This window comes from Neodiprion virginianus, chromosome 6 (assembly GCF_021901495.1).
Source record: "Neodiprion virginianus isolate iyNeoVirg1 chromosome 6, iyNeoVirg1.1, whole genome shotgun sequence".
NCBI classification, from domain to species: domain Eukaryota; kingdom Metazoa; phylum Arthropoda; class Insecta; order Hymenoptera; family Diprionidae; genus Neodiprion; species Neodiprion virginianus.
In genome coordinates, this window is record NC_060882.1 from 22,247,405 (window position 1) to 22,266,854 (window position 19,450).

At 35.4% G+C, this 19,450-nt stretch overlaps 4 protein-coding genes across 8 annotated transcripts; 1 reads left to right on the plus strand and 3 right to left on the minus strand.

Moving 5' to 3' along the window:
- On the minus strand, nucleotides 1-857 carry LOC124308206 (protein kish-A). The gene is made up of 3 exons (XM_046770689.1): nucleotides 703-857; nucleotides 367-476; nucleotides 1-243 (listed from the first exon to the last, which is right to left on the minus strand). Exons 1-3 carry the CDS (start codon nucleotides 703-705, stop codon nucleotides 138-140), a joined length of 219 nt encoding a protein of 72 aa, XP_046626645.1. The 5' UTR covers nucleotides 706-857; the 3' UTR covers nucleotides 1-137.
- Nucleotides 858-1,105: 248 nt separating this feature from the next.
- LOC124308204 (uncharacterized) lies at nucleotides 1,106-8,712 on the minus strand. Of its 5 annotated transcripts, none has more exons than XM_046770685.1 (5): nucleotides 7,691-8,712; nucleotides 4,242-4,379; nucleotides 3,476-3,924; nucleotides 3,018-3,183; nucleotides 1,106-2,917 (listed from the first exon to the last, which is right to left on the minus strand). In XM_046770685.1, exons 1-5 carry the CDS (start codon nucleotides 7,694-7,696, stop codon nucleotides 2,813-2,815), a joined length of 864 nt encoding a protein of 287 aa, XP_046626641.1. In that variant the 5' UTR covers nucleotides 7,697-8,712; the 3' UTR covers nucleotides 1,106-2,812. The 5 variants fall into 5 exon arrangements, with proteins under 5 accessions (XP_046626641.1, XP_046626638.1, XP_046626642.1 ...); XM_046770682.1 differs by lacking the exon at nucleotides 7,691-8,712 and adding an exon at nucleotides 5,803-6,024; XM_046770686.1 differs by lacking the exon at nucleotides 7,691-8,712 and adding an exon at nucleotides 5,204-5,407.
- A 162-nt stretch (nucleotides 8,713-8,874) lies between these two features.
- LOC124308205 (cyclin-dependent kinase 2-interacting protein-like) lies at nucleotides 8,875-10,867 on the plus strand. The gene is made up of 5 exons (XM_046770688.1): nucleotides 8,875-8,904; nucleotides 9,337-9,414; nucleotides 9,598-9,827; nucleotides 9,926-10,034; nucleotides 10,204-10,867. The coding sequence occupies exons 2-5, from the start codon at nucleotides 9,342-9,344 to the stop codon at nucleotides 10,398-10,400; spliced, it is 609 nt and encodes a 202-aa protein (XP_046626644.1). The 5' UTR covers nucleotides 8,875-8,904; nucleotides 9,337-9,341; the 3' UTR covers nucleotides 10,401-10,867.
- A 51-nt stretch (nucleotides 10,868-10,918) lies between these two features.
- LOC124308201 (uncharacterized) lies at nucleotides 10,919-18,289 on the minus strand. The gene is made up of 6 exons (XM_046770678.1): nucleotides 17,651-18,289; nucleotides 16,130-17,570; nucleotides 15,946-16,044; nucleotides 15,641-15,800; nucleotides 15,101-15,478; nucleotides 10,919-15,009 (listed from the first exon to the last, which is right to left on the minus strand). The coding sequence occupies exons 1-6, from the start codon at nucleotides 18,009-18,011 to the stop codon at nucleotides 13,393-13,395; spliced, it is 4,056 nt and encodes a 1,351-aa protein (XP_046626634.1). The 5' UTR covers nucleotides 18,012-18,289; the 3' UTR covers nucleotides 10,919-13,392.
- Nucleotides 18,290-19,450: the final 1,161 nt, after the last annotated feature.

A 19,450-nucleotide genomic window follows, 5' to 3' on the forward strand; every position in this document is an offset into this window, starting at 1 on the left:
TTTTCCAGTGTGCAGATTATTTATTTCACTATTTACATATTTGGAAGATTGTACCGGTTTGTCGGAGTGAAAAATATAGTTACATACCTAACATGGTTCAGGGATTTAGAATAATACAGGAATCTTCGAGCCTCGGCTTATGAACAGAACAAAATGCTAAATGCCATGAAGAGGCAGCTGAATGCCACATATGGACTTTTCCGCTCGCCAATTCTTGCACATTTCCAAAACGTTCCCAGAAATCTAGTAAAAAGTACGGAGATTAATATTTTGCATGCTTATTCGATATACGTTCACCCTTTCGAAATATCAATTGAAAACACAAATTTGAAAGGAACAGTATCGATTTAGACAAATAATACATACCCCGATTTATTCCTGTCCAATATACTTGGCACAATAGACCTAATGTAAGCGCACGTACAAATCAAAAGTAGAACGACGGTCAGTAGACTCTGAAAATTGAACAGGGCCGACTACCCGGAAAATATAAATTAATAGGTTAAAATCAAGTGATTTATCGAACGATGATTCACGTCTTATGTCAGATATAACGAAATTCTGCTATTCTATACAACAAATACAACGCTTATTCGCAGACGTGACAATTGAGGTTAACTTAGGTTAGGTTCAGAGTTTACAATGTTGTCAATATTTGTGGAATTTCAACATTGAATTGAGCTTTCGTAAATATCGACTTACCATTGTACTCGAGTGTGGTTCACTTCAATTATTTATGCTATGCTTCAGATATTTTTATAATTATCGCAACAAAATCCAACTTCGCAACTGACAGCAGATACATAAAACGATCCACGTTACGCTCTTTGACGTTCACTGCATTTAACTGCAGCCGATAGACGCTCCTGCACGTTTGGTGGCCTAACGTAGGGCGCCCGTTATCGCGCCAATTTTTTGAATCGATTTCATCACGAGGAAGTCTGTTTCTCTAACCATTTTCGGAAAATGTTCACGATCCATGCATTAGAAATCTTCTGGATACATCTGACGCGTAATATTATATGACAAAATATTGACTAAGCGAATATATAACATCCTGTAATATGGGTAATATGCAGGATTGTCCAGATTCCCAAAATTGCACTTTTGCGGGTCGAAAATTTATTCGGAAAGGGAAAAATACGTCACATTATTGTACTGATCATTACAATTCTAGGTATGATCGTTTACGTATACAATTCGGTGTAATGCATGTAACCATGTATTCTTGTTACTGAATGTTAGGTCTGAATAAATTGATAGAAGGTATATACTTGAATCATACGAACGTTTCATCGTTCCTAATAAGGACAATAACAATGACAAAATAATGATGATAATAATAATAATAATATTAATAATAGTAATTATACCAATATAATAATTCAACAATATCATGAAATATACATGATTCTTGACATTATGAGTAATGAGCGTACAGGTTGACGACAGCAATTATAGTGCTGTACATCGTGATACTGATACTCGTGACACACAAAAAGATAATCGACCATTGAAATGGCTGATGTGAAAAAAAAAAATATATATCTGAAAGTTCATATTCTTTTCTTTCTTTTAGATCTCAAGGAACAAAGATAATCTAGAGCATCGATTATCACTGTGTTTAACTAGTACGGTATAATTGCAGCTGATGTGATAGGTGGAATATTAAATTTCATAAGTGAAATCAGGTCAAGGATGCGCCAAATATGTTTCAGCCTAGACGTATATCATTTCCAAATGCAAGGCCACAATTGAGTAAGGTGAAATAATTTATAGCTAAATGATTGATACAGAATGCAATATATAGATATTTAAAATATAAATAAACAAAAATAGGACTCATCGAGATAGTGTAACAGAACTCGGCTCCGGTTTCGATATAAGTATAACATTGCACATATTTTTTGATTAGTATTATATGTATATGTATATGTATATATATATTATCAGCTAATCAATATAATTAATATATAAAAAAATAATTATAATACATCGACACTACACCTGTATAGGTATATATCGACAAAATCACCGGCGAGAATGGGACATATTTAATTTCACAGTGCTCTGTACTTCTTTATACGAATATTTTTTATAATTTACGTGGCTCCATAAGTATATTATCAGATACTTACACTGATAGTTTAGCTACCAATTTAATACTGAAATGCAGAGAAATAAAAAAAATATTCTCACACGAAATTATGCATCGAATATACATGCGATACGATCCAATTCAGCTTCTTCACCTGAAGTATCTAATTATAATGTAACGCGTCTGTAGTCTGCAATTACATTGCCAAAACATTTATCAAATTCCTCATCAACCCATCATCCGGGCCACGATAATTTATCAGGCGCTTTACATAAAGTTCTTGCAAGAAAAAATCCACAAACATGCGTTGAATACTTGTACATGAACATACGGGAAACGATACTCATGCATCATAGAATATTACAATTTCAATTGCATAACAGAGACCATATTTACATTTCACAAAGCTTTTCTCATTAGTTACCATAATGACAACGCGTCCTAGATAATGTACCAATCATGCCTGCGTCACTTTTGTGGACACATGTCTCAATCACACAATAATTGCAAAAAACGAAATTAGTCAAAGCTACAGGGATTTTGGAAAAAGCAAGTGCCACGGCACCAGCCTTGTGATATTATAAGATGAATCATAACTGTTGGCACAACGAGGCGACGTACCAACTGAACTAACATAAACAGTCGTTGGATATTTGATGCAACTTTTCAAAGTTTGTATAAAAATAGTAATATAAATTCACAGGAGCCAGCTCCTTACAAATTTCCATCAATTTCACTTCCATTTTCACTTACTTCCTTTTTCGATGCAATGATATTTTCCCACTGTGCTATCAAAGCACTCCGTCGTCGAGGGTTGGCCTGAAAAATGCAACAAATTAATAATCACCCACCATAAAAGTATACAAAAGATAAACGATACTGTAAATAATTTATGCAAATAAGAATGGTATCTTCTTACCTTGTGCTTTCCCTTGAATTCTTTTTCCGGTTCATCTTCATTCAACGTATTGGAAGATGTTCCGCTCCGCAGCGAGCTTGTCCCATCATAAATGTCTGAGTCACTGTCGTTAACAATATCAAGGAGGTTCGGTTGCGATTTTGCCAGCATTTGAGATCTCATTAATCTGTAACATTATAAATGTGTTTTATTAATAAAGCTATGCTTCCATCAACAATCACAACTCTTTTCCTATTTTAGTTAACATTACATCCAAGTATAATAGATTTTTATAGTACCATAATCTTAGGATATAAATATGCATGATAGCAAAGAAGAGTAAGTTTTAATGCTTCATTTTTTGATTTGAGCTGGATTATTTATTCTGACGATAAGATATGGAAGCGAATCGAATCACTTTCAATCAGGAGGCACTTGCTCTGGTAAAAAACGTTTTTAACAAAAATGTGTAACCGAACCTCAGCTCATTTTCACGTTCTTTCATTTCGTTCAATTCTTTTTGAATTTTTTCCTCAACCGGAACGTAGCCTTTTCTGACAGGTGGTTTTTTTGGCTCATCATCTGGCTCAATTTCAATTTCCAGGCCCACGTTGAACGGCTTGATACTCAATGGATTAGCGTTAACGTTGTTTGGCGTAGTCTTCAACGGAGAAAAATCAGTGATCACAGGCTTCGGCTTGTAGATCTTTCCTCTGGTGGCCAAAAATCTTTGCATCAAACCTTTTTGTGTTTGATTAGTAGCAAAACGAACTGGAGTCGGCGTAGATCTAGCTGATATCACACCGTTAGTCATTTTTGGAGATAAGTTAGTCGTGTGAGATGATTGATTCACTGATTCTAAAATTTGTGGAGTGGACGTAGTTCTCTTCAATTTTCCTGAGGCGAGAGCCAGTGGCATTCGACGTACCTAATAAACAGAAAAATTCTCATACCATTCACCGTTCATTAATTCGCTGCTAATTTAAATCGACATCATTTTTATCAATACAATTATACCTTACAAGTGAGAAACAGTTTAATACCTCGCAGATTGGGTATGTCATAAAATTCATGTACGTTTGCTACATACCTACAAATTACTTGGCTCAAAATCCGATTCATAGATAAAGATTTGAAAAAATGGAATAAAATTAATAATATGATAAGAAAAAACGAAACACTTTGGTTATAGAGATCTTATCTTATCGATGGGTACCACGAGTGTTCTTTGAACATATTAAATACCTTAGCGTCTACAGTCTCAAGGGAAATTGTCTTTATGCTTCCCACGTTCCGTAACTCGTACTCTCTCTCCGTAACTTCTTCGATTTCTTTTTGAATTCTGTCTGTTGCTTTTTGAAGCTGTTCTACTTTCTGTTCACCCTGAAAATTCAATTCACTGTTATACGCAGATTATCAACTTTGTCAAGTTATTTTATTTTTCATTTCTTTTTTTTTGTCATAAAGATTACAACTGACTTAGTTGCTTATTGTTAGTGTAGCAGCTATTTCGTTTATTACGATTATCCGAAATTCCATAATGTTCACTTGCGACTCGTCATAAAACGAAAGAGCAATTATTTCCAATATCCATTTCTTGATTCACTTCAAAATATTCAAATAACAGCATTTTATTACGGGCAATAAACGTTGCCACAGTACGATATTTTGTGAGTTTGCACATATATTACTGTTTCAAAGAAAGCTTCAAATAAAAGTCGATACATTGTCCATTATGTATGGTATTTTTACGACAGCGTACATTGTCGTTTGATGACGCACGAATGTATACTAAACTTGTACCCTTCGGCACATGTAGGTAAGGTGGTTAAATCTATCGTAAAATTTCAATAAGGACAAACATTTTCTGAACAGTTTTATGACAGGTATGAAACCCATTCGATTTAGCGTTGTAAAAGCAGAATATAATGGGAAAGTTGACCGTATGGAAGTAAAAGGGGAAAAGAAAAGAAATTGGCAGGACATAGATGAACGGGGTCTTCGAGGTGTAAACGCTGATCAGCGATTTAATTACGAGTTAGAAAGAAAAACGAACCAATTGTACAAAATAACGTTAAAAACACACTGAATCGAGACGATGAAACAGCACATGAATCGGCGACTCGCCAAATTTTTTTTAAACTGTTCGGCTACACATGGGATATACTGTATATGATATACGTATAGTAATACTGCATTAATGGCACCTTCGCTTCCGCATTTGTGTGAATCGAGCATATGCAAGTTTTAAACGTAAGAAGAAAAACGATTTTAATAACCGATCGAAACTTTGAACATGACTCGCGGTGCGGCGTTAAATTAAATCCAGTATCTTACAGGATTATTGCTATGTAAAATTACTAGACGACGCGCACAGCCCGACGGTGGAATGCGACGAGATGCGGTTCTCAGCGGCAGATAACTGTAAGGCTGCTTGTTTCCTTTCTAAAAAAATGGGGCATGGACCCTTCCTTGCTGGCAATACGATGAGGCATCTGTCGTTCGAAGGCCAATTAAAATGCTTCCAAACCACTTTTGGGTGAAATGGTGAAAGTACAAACTCAAGGTGCGCGTTTATACGGAAGCGAGAAATTAAATCGCGACGAGGAGAAGGGAGAGGAGGCAAAAAGGATAATAAAATCACTTGCATATCCCGAGCGGAGAAATCCGATATTTTCTCGCAATTAAAACGAGCGAGTCAAATTCTTACTCCCGGATTTTGTCTAACTCACCGTAATTCGAAGCCCCGTGCAACTCTTCGCGAAATAAATATCAATTTATATACCTTGCGATATACTGTACGTACATGTTGTTCTACACGAATTTGAATAGCCGCTGGACCAGTTTTCAAACGCCCATCGGCACACGTTACACACACATTCGCTTTGCAACCCATCTCATACATGATTCCTGCTAGCTCTTCGCGTGTATCGCGGTCAGTCTTGTCACACGGCAAAGCCGCGCGTCCATTTAATAGCCCCAGAATTTTTACGAGACTTTCAAGGCACTTCATGATACGATATGGCGTATGACATTTTCAATACAGGTCATCTCAGGGGTAAAATAAATCGGTGAAAAAAAAAACGCTTCAAATATTATAAGCATAGACCATATACTTTTCAACGTGATGAGATAAATTACGGATACACAATTTTTTATACATTTTTTGTCGACCAATTTGAAATTCAACGTCCGTCGTTCGGATCCGTGGACATTGTACGGGTACGTTACGGTTCGTGATAAAGTACAAACAATTAATGCCTCTTACACCATGTCGGCAAACGCGTGGGTGTAGAACAAATGACATGATATACGGAACTATACGAGTATTAACACGTGTGCGGATGTAACGACAGCATGAGCGTGAGATGAAACAACGTTTAAAATAAAATTAAATATGTGGGTACGCTGTTCCTTATCCCAAAATGTAGTCTGGAACGCGAGTCTTCCACCCACGATTCGCACACAATTAAAATTAGGATGTAGAAATTTTGCTACAACAGTAATGGAATGGAAACTTGTACAAACTTGCTCGCACGTCGAAATTATCACACGAACAAAGTTAGAAAGTATGTATGAACCCGATGTATGAGTGTAGAAGAGGAGGAGAAAAGTAATTTCAATTGGCGTTTTCGCGGCATCGCAATTAGGCACATAATATATGTATATCCTGTAAGAACTAGTTTGAGCTCTGGTTCGGAAGTTGAGGTTTGAACCTCGGTTTAAACAGCATAACTATTATAATGTGATCCTCCTCAGCAGCTCGCTCAATTATGATTCATATGGCGATCAAGTTTATTTCAAGTTTATCGTCGGCGAGATTCACGCAACCTTAATACATAACTAATTAATTAATACAATGATAAACCGCGGCGCGTATGCAATGAAACTTGAATTATACCATTTCTTTTGCATTAGAAATAATACTACGCTAAAGATGTAGGAAACAAGTTTAACCGTAATTTGCACAGACTTTACTGCAGACTATCTACACGTACAGATCTAGGTATCGTTTTTTACGAATATTCCTAGAGAAAATCACCCTGAATAGATGCCGTTCAACGAACCATGCATATATGCCTCTATTATGGGATCATTTCTAAGCGTTAGCTGTCGCTTAGCTCTATTGACGACATTCGCAAGATCGGGAGAGGAGGGAGAAAAGGGAGGTGAGATTATTCCACTTTGTATACAGAAGAGTTGCGGTATAAAGCTGTATATAAGCGTGTGTTGGATCCCAAATTCAAAGCGACGAAATGTCGTCAAATTTACATAGTACACGTACATACCGCGAAAATGCTTTGAAATACATATTTAAAATAATCACAATGCTGCACGGCGACCGTACTGCATAATTTTACTAGCATGTAACGTATAACGTACGTGATAAAATGTAACGTCACAGGTTGAAAAAAAGCTATATGTTATTTCGTACCACTTGTGAAAATAGAGAACTCAAATAGGCATGAAAGAAAACAACAAAAAAAAAAAAAAACAACAGTATGGAGGAGCGATAGCGATTGAAATTAGGATATAATAGTTGCAATAGATTAATCGTGCAGGGCATGCGAATTTCCAAAGTTTAAAAAGACAGAGTCCTCGAAAATATCATTAGTGGAATTAACCACATCGTGCATGCAATTGACCACGTTATTTGCAGACAATAAATATAAGTGTCAATTATTTGTACTCACCGCCATGATAGTCGAAGCACTCGTATGCAGCCAGCTCTTAAAATCGCTAAAGGCTAACTAAGCCCTTATCGCACTGTATTTTTCACACATAATTTATCGCAGATAACATATTTATTTCAACCGTACGCTTATCTGATCGCAAACACGTAGCTGTAACGTCCGCTTCGATAATCGTGCACGTATATAATAACGTTACATTTGTACATGCAAGGTGTTTCATAAGGTGCGCGAGCCAAGTGCACTGACAACGAGATGATTGTATACCTATACTTGTAACGCAACGTGTGATTTTCACGAAGAAATTTCGCAAATCTATAGCGAGATGTAACTCACACGCATTGGTATCCGCGAATTCCACGATTCGAGGACATGCTGTTACTCCGGTCTACCCTAAGAGACGTGACAGTTGCGTCGAACTTCGAAGAAGTGCCGAGATATTTACTACGTTGAAACATCCTGTATACCACCTGTTGACGTACCGTCATCCACATGCCATTCCGCACTCCGAGCCGACGGGGAATTCATCCGCGACCGAACAATCGATACGATTTTAATTAATGCACATATTCATTGTCATTAGCGAAAATATTTGCCGGGACGGTGTGCGGGTTACGCTTGAATTTCGAGCGATCGCGAGGGAATCACGGTTCGTTTACAGACGTAATAATTAACCGCGATCAACGATGCACACCTGCCATTTTACCTTATACTCGCAGATCGAACCAACTCGGGCTGTTGCTGTAATTCTTTCCCGAATATATCCACGAGAAATGTACGTTCTCTGTCGAATGACAATCACGACAAATATCAACGTACAGATACTCGCAAGATTCGGTCTCAATTTTTCTGAAAAATATTATTCGTCGGACGATCAGCAATCTTAATTAAGTTTACCTTGCTAAACGTATAAGCGTTTGGTATACGATATGTATCAACGCGCGGCAAATGAAGTTCACCGGCTGTGCGCAGCAGCCAATTAAAAGTAGAGCGGTCGCGATGTAGGAATAAAAAATTAATGTAAAATAACGAAAAAGAAACTAAAACGAAAGTAATCACTGGTAGCTGTATCTAGTAATTATTTTTCCAGGTTGATCCTACACAACGAAAAATACCTATTAAAATTAGTTTTGTAAATTCATCATCAGTAAGAAATTGGTAATTAGCAGTAGATAAAAACCGAACGAACAAATATTTCATCGCAATTTTTATATCTGGTATCAGACATCATTGTGTACATACATTACTTGATAAGAGAGCGTTCTGGAAACTTCGAATAAAATTCCTTGCACAATTGTTTTACTTATATTTTTATTCTGCGTGGTCCTGCGGGCCAAACGATGCGTAATTTTCGTATATAAATTAAAATTGCGGTTTGCTGTGGCAATGTCAAGTGCGTGCGTTTTTGGGAGATCCACAAGTCAAAGTCACTTTTAAAAACAAATATTTTTCGTATCAATGATTGATGTAATCTTATCTTCAGATCAGTTCGTCATCGGTTATGATTCAATATTTACGAACGTTACTCAGTCTATTGGCTTGTGAATTGACTAGACGATAGTCATTCAATAGCAATTCGATACGAGCGTAAATTTTAGGTTATGCCAACGCCACACGTGCTTATTGTAAACAAAAACTTTTTACCACAGCAATCATGATGCAAACGACTCCAAAAAAGAACAGCGACACTGTGCCTGCTATACCAGAGCATTTTTCCCCACTCGTCAGTAAGGATTTGCACTACTTGTATCGTTTCTACTTTCACCCACAATCTCAAAAATTAATTATTTCAATTCAAGTTATAACCTAGCACGTATCAAAGTTGCACCTTGTCAACTTTTTAGAAAATATGCTGTACCGAGAACAATTTCCATCTCCATTCTGTTAACTAAATCATTTTTAATTTTAAGTCTCAGAATCTCCTGTTACCAAAACTTCGCAGCGAGGAAACTTGACCGGTACCCCAAGAAGAGTGCGTGACATTGCTGCAGACATTCATTCAAGTATTCAGCAATGGAACAGCGTACATCTGCATGCTGTACCAATTCTGAAGAATATATGCCAAATAAAAGTGGATGAAAAATATCCGGATGGTCTCCAAGACTCATGTGATGTATTGGAAGTAGATTGCAACGCTTTGGTAATGGAGTTTGTGATTGAATTCTTGTCAAGAAACAGCCAACTACCATTATGCCATAAAATCTCCGGATAGGCATGCATTGATTACCATCATTTCAGGATGAGATCGTCGCTAGTCTGAAATTGTTGGCTCACCAAATAAAAGTTGCAGCTTCCTTACACAGAGCCGCTGAAAATATGTTCTTAACATGGCCGATAGATAAATTTGGTAAATATTGTATCGTACTAGTTTAATCCAATGATGGAGTATTCGTATGCAGGTGTGAATCGTTTTTGAAAGATGGCTGTGGGAAAAATGTTAATTCTCTCGTTGAATTACTGGATAAAAAGTGGGTATGTTTATATAGTATAATTACATAATGGCTACTTTTTTTAAGGTGATGTTGCAGAGAAAATTTATGAGGCATACAGAGACGAAGCTGTAGTGAAGCGCAAAGTACTAGAGAACATAGCACACAATCACCAAGAAGCATGGAAAATTTTACACTTGGCTGCTTGGGTCCATCAACCAAATATAACTGAAAATGTGACAAGACTTTTGGAATCGTTGTTAGTTGAAACGGGACATCGATGATAGGTACATTCAACATCGATCCTAATAAGATTAATTAAGCAAGATTTTTTCCTTTACTTTACTGTGGGAAATATTTCAACTCATTCAGTACTTACACATCATGGACAAAATAAACTAGCAATTCAGTGTTTACCTGATCATTTGCCACAAGATAATGACACTGACGAAATGTCACACAATGTTCCAGTGTTTTCAATATAACAGATTTTAGGATTATGTGTGATTGGCCTCTTGTCGTTTACCAGGTGAGTAAAATAGAATCGACTGCTTAGTGTAATTTATTTATAACAGTTGTAGTTTTGCAATAGATTGTACATTTATTTCTAATTTTCTCCATGTGCGAAGTAAATCAAACTGTATTTTTACAACCTGATGAAGATGAATTGTACAGTTCATTTTGAACTACAAAATCATAACAACATTATGTTATAAAAGTAATGTATTTACAATAAAAATTTCGATTAAAATGAAAAAAAAAAACAAATGATCATTAAGTTTTCTACACCCAAATAATTTGCATGATTAGTACACTATAAATCAGTATTTATTAGTAACAAAAAAAAAAAATACTTACGATGTAATTACGATGAATTATTATTTTTTTTATATACATATTTTACGCATATCATCTATTCTATATTGTATGAGAATAGGTGAATCTAAATTTACTATTCAAAGAGATCGTTGATTACAAATCCATACCCCAGAGTTATAGCACGCTTTTTGATGTTATTTCTTTCACACTTCGTTGGCCACATCTTCATGGAAACTTCTATGCAGTCTGATCTCCTCATGTTTGGTCTCAATTGAAATACCAATTCACTGAACACTCAATCGTAACACTTCTGTCTACATGTTGAGTCTAATAAACTTGTTTGACTTACTAAATTATGCATCTATTTACGTATCGATTTATTTATCTGGTACTGCCGCAATACAGCAGACAGGACATGAGATATGTAATTCAGTAATGCCCACAGATTTTAGGATATTTTTTTAGAAAACTTTTTACAAGAGTTAAAATTGTAAATCATTTCATCCTTAAGTTTCACACTATATGACATATATTTACTCACTCTGGTATGGAATTAATAGTAACATAATGAAATATACTATTTCTTTTTTCAATACTTCGTATTCTGTGTTATAATACATATTTACATATAATAATTATAACAAAGTTATTTTAGTTCACACCTTCGTCTAAAGCACCTAAAAAATTTGTGCTATGTACTACTAGCCATATAAATGATAATCGTTACGATTTAAATAAAACACTTGGAACAACCATATAATTTACGTTTTTTTTAAGTCTTACGTATTCAACAACTAAGCTTAGCTGACACAATTATCGTCGTTTACAGTATGACAATATTATGAGATCTCTGAGTTAACATTAATTTATGTTTGTAGCACGCAGTGTCTACACTATTGGAAAAACTTAACTAAATATAATGTCCCACCAGGTCCACTTTATGCTTGTGTTGTTTGTTACATTTCTCATAGTGAATATGACACACATTTTTGTAATTATAACATTGTTGTACTATCATTTAATTTGTAATTTTTACGTTTTTTTTTTTTACTGAATACTACATTACAAAAATGTATCAAAACCCAAAATATGTAAAACCTAAACATTTTAGTGGACTTGCTGGAACATTTTTTCCCTAACCGTGTACTTCATAGAAAAACAAAAGATATTGCATTACATTTCCAGATTATTCTTTCTATTAAGTTATTTCATTAGATTTTGAAAATTAAGTTCATATAAATAAGCAGTGAACATTTGATATACTCAAACCATTACCTGAGTATGTCGACACGCAGTCTGCAATTTGAAATTTATAATAGGAAATGAATCAACTTTTTATCGTTATTGTAGATTCGCATGAAAAATTTTATAATAATGAAATTAATCTATCCATCTTTTTCATAAAAAATACAAAAAATCTATAGGATAGTTAAAATAAACTGTTTTATGTTCTCATCATCACTTTTTTTGCATGATAAAATACATGGCGATTTTATTATTTGAAATACTGGCAATGTAAGTGCTGAATCTAATCTGGAGTCTTCTCCTTTTTACTTCGTAATTACTATACGATAATATTTCACATCCATTTAATGTAAAGAGAACAAAAATAAAAATAAAAACTAGTATCACGATAGCCATATTAGAGTATCTTTGCCTTAATTTGCAAGCAAATTAAACACTCGCGATGTTCGATTCATTACGTATTCAGTTATCTATACAGATATACATTATATTTACAGTAATAATTTAGCATAATAATCTAGTCTAAGTATCGCTTTTTACTTAGCATAGTACCTAAATATTAAGAATTAGTAGTTAGTTTCTCATAAATAATAAAACGTCACATCCAAACTCGATCATTCATATTCTTAATAACGTCTCATACCAATGTATAAAATAATCAGAAGTACACGACGCGTAAAAACGAGTCTGTCAATATTTAATTGACAAGAAAAAATATTTATAGGATTTCTCAACTGAGCTATAACATTGCGGAATGTGAGCCTTAGTAAATACAATAGGAGCAATTACGTATGTTTGGTGGTTATTAAAGTTGCTAATTGAATCAGCACTTCTCCTTAGTATCGAACATACAATGACCATTCAAAAGAAGTTTAAAATTATTGACATACATGGACAGTGTGTTTATGTACGTAGTTTTACGTAGTATGTGTCCGGGTAACTTAAAGTTACAAAAATAACATAAGTATCTAGATAGAAACGATGATATACAGGAAGTCTAGGAAAAATTTTTCCTAATTTATCAGATGTTTATTGCATCAAGTTTATAAAATTTACTTAATAAATCTCAACTTCTACTCATGATTCGTGTAATTAATGTTTATTAAACTATTTCAGAAATTCTACTTAAACAACTGAAATACTACTGTTCTGGGCATTCTTTGGAGACAACATTGAATTACACGAAAAAATGTAAGGAGAGCTTTCCATAAATCAACTTCGGGTATTTCTATTAAACTCTTCGCTTAATGCTTCAAAATCTAATTCTGGATCCAAGTTTGAGTTATTGGATATTAAATTATTATCCAAAATGTTATCTGGCAGCGTTGGACCATTCGATATTTGCACTGAAAAGTCAGGTATGTTTTTTAATCGTTCCGAGACTAGTTCGTCGACCAAGTTCGATTGATCAACCAAGTGTAATTGTTCAACTAACTTTTCATCGATCATCAAGTTCTTGTCAATTACGCCGCTAGTGTTCAAAATATCTAAGTGAGTAATGTGATCATAGCTACCTATTTTTGACATGTCCAAGTTTTCTGTGCTACCAAAAAGATTTGAATCACATGTACTTGAAATTATGGATACGGCATCATGTAAGATAGGTAAGCTTTCAGTCATTTTCGAAATTGCTGTAATTGGTAACATTTTAACCAAGTTAGTATCAGATACCGTACAATGTGCTTTCATACTATTTATATCTTGCGATGTTATAGGAACTACTTTTGTAATGGAATTCGTAATTTCAATTTTCTGATTACATGATGACTCCAGTTTCCGAAAACCTTTGGTTAATTCCTGAGATCCATTTTCTAGACTTTGAAAATCGTTTTTAACCTTTGGAAAGTTGCACGATTCTTGTTTAGGTAAACTAACGTCCATCTTGGCGTCCAATTTTCCGAGAGTGCTATCCAATGATTCTAATTTTACAAAGGCGTGATCTAAATGTTCGATCTTGTGTTGAAAATTTCCTTCCACTTTGGTAAAGACCTGAGTACAATTGGAAACTTCTAAAGTATCACCAAGCTTTTGAAAGCTTTGATTTAGGGTGTCAATTTTCTGATATCCAGGTACTTTCGATGTGTTTATGTCAATTTTCCGAAAACCAGAACTGTCAGAAATCTGATTTTGAATTTCTGGATTTGAAATCAACAATTTCGACATGTTATCAGTCTTATTAGTTTCGGCACTATCGACTGGACTAGGATTTCGAGGCATTAATGTAAGAGCAGTTAATACTTCAGGGCAATTTGTATTAACATTAGTATCAGTTTTCCTGTCATTCAAAAAATCGGAAACACTCAAGTCTGAATTCTCGGAAAATCCACTCGACATATGTTCATCCATATTTTCTTTAACATCTTCGGAATTTTCTACCCTCTGTCGTTTCAAAACAGGCTCATCAGTATCAACCGTATTGATTGAATTCACAGCTGGCGTTTTCTCAAAAACGCTGTTATTTATTTTGTACAGCCCTGGATTTAGACCAAGAGAATCGCAAAGCAAATCTTCAGACAAGTCTATAACGTCGTCACTTGGTCCATTGTCATCACATGCAACGGTCAGCATTGTTCCAGCCTTTTCTCGAATTTTGTCCATTAATTTTTTCAGTTCGTCCAAGAAATTTCTCACATTATTTTCAGACTTCAAAACCAACAGTTCGTACAAAGATAACGCGTTCAGCACAGGTTTTGCCGCAATATTTACAATTTCCATATTTTCACACACTGTAATTGCTTCCTTCAGTTTGATTTGTCGCCGTTCTGATTTTGCTTCGGGAGTTACATATGCCCATGGACCTCGTTTTTTTCCTTTCCGTTTCAATGGATCCTAAATTGAATAAAAACCGCAAGATTAAAAATGGCAAATTGTAAGCTATAATTACTCATATTTGCATCTTTTAAAGATGAATAGATCATACTTGAACAGGTGCTTGCTTCAATTCTGGTTCAGGAGTCGGTGGTGGTAATTGTTCCGGACTGCCGTGATCTGGATGCATTTCAAAATGCCTAGCCATACGTGTTCTGCCAAGGTAAATTTTGTGGCACGTGGGGCATTTAAAATGGTCGGAAATTTTTCTCTTTGGCACTTCTAAACCAGTTAATAGTTCCTTTGGTGATTCTTCGTCTTCTATTTTATCACTGTTTGTATTATAATCACTGTATCCTCCATCTGAATCATCTAAATCTGGCTGCATAAAGTCTAAATGATGTAGGTGTTTATAATCTCGCACCATATGCCTGGGTGGTCGTGAAAGTCTCCCAGACCGTGTTCGAGCTATTACTTTCTTACGTTCATCCTGAAATTATACGATCCGTGTAATATCAAACGCATAATGCGTTTTCTATAAATGCTACAAACTCATTGGTATGAGAACAACAAATTTCTATCTTTCAAGTCACGCCGTTCCATCTGAACAGTCCATGAATCTTGACATTAGTTAACAGTAATGATGAGTTACCTTTTCCTCTGGTTCTTCTTCTGGTACTACAGTTGGCTTTGGGGGTGCAACTGGTGGTCTAACGGCACTCTTTTTAGGTCTACCTCTTTTCCCTCCTCGGCCTCTCAGCAAATTCACAGGATTCCTAATCCTCAAATCCAATTCCTCCGGAAAGACAACTCTGTTTTTATGATAAAAATAACATTAATTTGTACATTTTTTAGGCATAAAAAGAATCTTAGCTCACTTATTTTTATCAATTAGGTGGAAAATGAGTGAGAATTATATTCTAAGAAAATATTGTTATGGCAAGGTCATTTACATACCTATACACAATTCTTTCATTGGGCATGGCGGCCTCCTGGCTTCGCTGTTGCAGAACATGTGCAATTTGTTTCAACTGTGATTGCGTTAGTCGTTGCATACTGTAGAATTGCAAAGATAAGATAAAGTTTTTGTAAATACCAGCATATGTTAATAATGTTGTGACGATATGGATCCATAACATACCTATGGAATGTGTGACCCTGTTGTACAATTTGTATAGGGTTTTCACTGGAACCCAGTGGTTTGGTGGTATCAGTTTTCTCTGTTCCAGAATTGGTTTGTTTTTGAGTTACACTAGGTTTGGTTTTTTTTATTGATGCCGGAGTAGTAATGTTTGCGGCAACGTTTTGTCTCATTTTAATGAAGTTCGTACTATTTTGCACTTGTTTCACTCCATTAAACTCATTCTGTATATTTGAGGATATACATTGTTGTAAACAAGAGTTTTGTAAAATGCTTTTAGAATTTCCTATGGTATTGTGTGCATTGTGTGGAAGATTTTGACTTGAAGAATTGGTAGTAACGATTTTACTCTGTGGTTTCAATATAGATATTGGGGTAGAGCCTAGCTGCGTAGATCGTAAGACTGAAGCAGTACTATTTGAAACAGATTTTAAGTCTTGAACAGCTGATTTAACAGCTGCTCCCACTCTGAATGTGGTTGCATTAGAAGCAGTATTTTTCAACAGAGGTGAAGATGCAACTGAATTCTTTATTATTGATGCAGTAACAGTACGAAGCATCTGAGTCGGAATTTGCACGGGCTTTAAAATCTGTCCTGTTATATTATTTTTAGCACTTCCATTGCTCAGAATATTTGTACTTTTGACAACTGGCGATGAAACCGGGGTTGCAGTATTTTTAATAATCGGCGTTAAGAAATGCTGTGTGGTTTGTCGTTGCGACGATGATTGTGTAGTTCTCAAAACAGGAGATGACAAACAAATTTGAGGATTCAGAATACTCTGTGTTGATACAGGTGTTGAATTCATGACTGATGTGCCGATATGTGATGTATTTAAAATATGATTTGAAATATCTGAGGAGTTTCCTACAATTTGTGTAGCACCCAGCAAATGAGCTGAAATGTTATTAGAATTTAACAGCTGTGTAGTAAGTGGGGTTGCCTTGAGCATTTGAGGAGGTATACTGTTTAACAACTTTGTTTTTGGTATCAATATAGAGTTTTGACTGGAGCCATTGATTGTGTGAACAGTATTAATTGTACTGATCGCTGAGTTCATCACTTTGTTCGTATTTGGAAGAATCCTGACATTTCTAGTTGGTTTGAGAACAGTTTGAGCTGGTTTTAGCACAAATTGAGACGACGGTAGGATCACAGGTAATCGTTTCAATATTTGCGCATGAGAAGTTTGTATATTAGTGAACTGCAGATTTTGTAGTTGATTGTCTATAAATCTACACTGTGTCCCAGCTTCCAAGTTTGTTGAAAACTGTATTTCAGATGATCTCACATTGTTTGATACTTGTTGCATTAAAACATCTTCTTGAATGGAAAAATTTTGCTCCGTAGGAACAGTTTCCATTTGCTGCTGTCCATCATCTACCTCTGAATTATTTTCATCGCCGTTAATGCCTATGCGGTCAACGGATAGGTTTGTATCTAGAAAAACAGTGGCAATGGTATACTTTTGATCTGATTCAAGTTATGGTCAAACCATGGTTACTTTGAAGTTTACATACCTCTGATATTATGGATACTACACGAGTCTTCGGCCTGTTCTTGTTGCAGCTGAGCTGTGTTGTTACTGTTCAAATGTTCTTGAAATTGAGGCAGTGCACCGTTTTGATCGGTTTGACATAAAACTTCGTCGGAAACTTCTTCGACAGAGTCGAGTTCAAAAGATAACCCCAAAGCCGTGGCCTGTGCAGGTGTTAACTGAATTGTATGAGACTCGACTCCATCGCTCTGAAGAAAAGCTACGAATTCATTTTCTGTATCTTCTTCGTCAACCACTTCCTGAAAAGCTCTTTGAAGAAGATCTGATGTCCCTGAGGATGAATCTCCGTTTGTAAACATGGTAGAATTGGTTATCTCAGCCATTACCCGGCGTTAATATCTTGAAACAGTTTCAAACTACGATCCAAAAAATAAGCACATAGCTGGGAGTTAGGAACACTTTAATTGGATGATGAAACACACACTTTTTACACAATCCTTTCCTCTCAACTTGCACGTTTTTGCACAAACAGAAACACCGAGGTTCGCATGAAGTTGACCACGAGTTATCTCGATGTCCGCTTGAAAACAAAATGGTGACAACTATCGACTACGTTTACACTCTTAGTGCACTACCGGATGTCGCTACGCGCGCCGTCGACTACGCGAAAACTCTGGCTAGGCTGATAAGGAAGCAAGGTATATATGCACATACCCCCTCCTAGGTTGCCTGGCTACTCCGTCCCGTCACTTTGCATTTGATTGGCTGAGAGGAAATGCATCGGCCAACAAGGTTGTAAAACGAGAGAGACGGGTTGTACATGGCATAAGTGCTCTATTTCACTCTTCCGCAACACTGTCTGGAAACGAATGTTAATTGCATTTTTAATTGGAAGTGTGACAAGATGGAGAAAATGAAGAAGCGAAATGAAGTAACTGATGGCGTATTCAGATTGCACGCAATCGACTTCTCTCACAAAATTACATCGATATAGCAGATAGTGCATCAAAGAATTTATTTAAGTATTTTTCAAAATCGGCCAGATTTCAACTGAAAAAATCCAATGGGGTTAATCTTCCTTTGTTTGCGATTTCCAGAGCTAACAAACTTTTCGTCTCTAAATCGTATTGAAGGACTCTTTTTCCACTAATCGAACCCTCACGAATAACTGAATATACCTTCGGTCAACTTATTACAAAAGTATTTTTTAGTGATTGTATTGTCTTCTGTTTCAGGGCAACGAACTAATTTTTTTTTTTACTAGCATACCCAGACATATTGAGCTATTCATTGAGATGTTTACTCGAACAAAATATTTATAACAATAATACCATAATTTTGATTATTAAAATTATAATTTTTTCTTTAATCATAGAAATGATAAAGTAGAATACTGTTTTCGCGAAAGCTGACGTTGGACTCGACACTGTTTTTATCGGTGCACGCACTTTTATCATTGTGCTAAATCGTATCAATCATCTGTTCTAGCTAACCAAATGATTTGCCAGTTTTAACTAATAAAACCTTTTGTCTGTTTAGCTTACCAAACCATTTGTCTGGTTCAACTGATAAATCCTTTTGTCTGTTTAGGCTAATCAAACCCTCAGTCTGTTTTAGCTAATAAAACCATTCGTCAGTTTCAACCAATGAGACCTTTTGTCCATTTCTACACTAAAGTTTTTTTCACAATATTGTAAATAAAACTGCAGTGTTTGTAATTTTATAGACACTCTTAACAATGACAAAAAGTGTATCATTTATTTTAATTTACGAATGTTTTCAACAAGATCACACTTCTCGAAGAATTTTTCATATCGCGAAA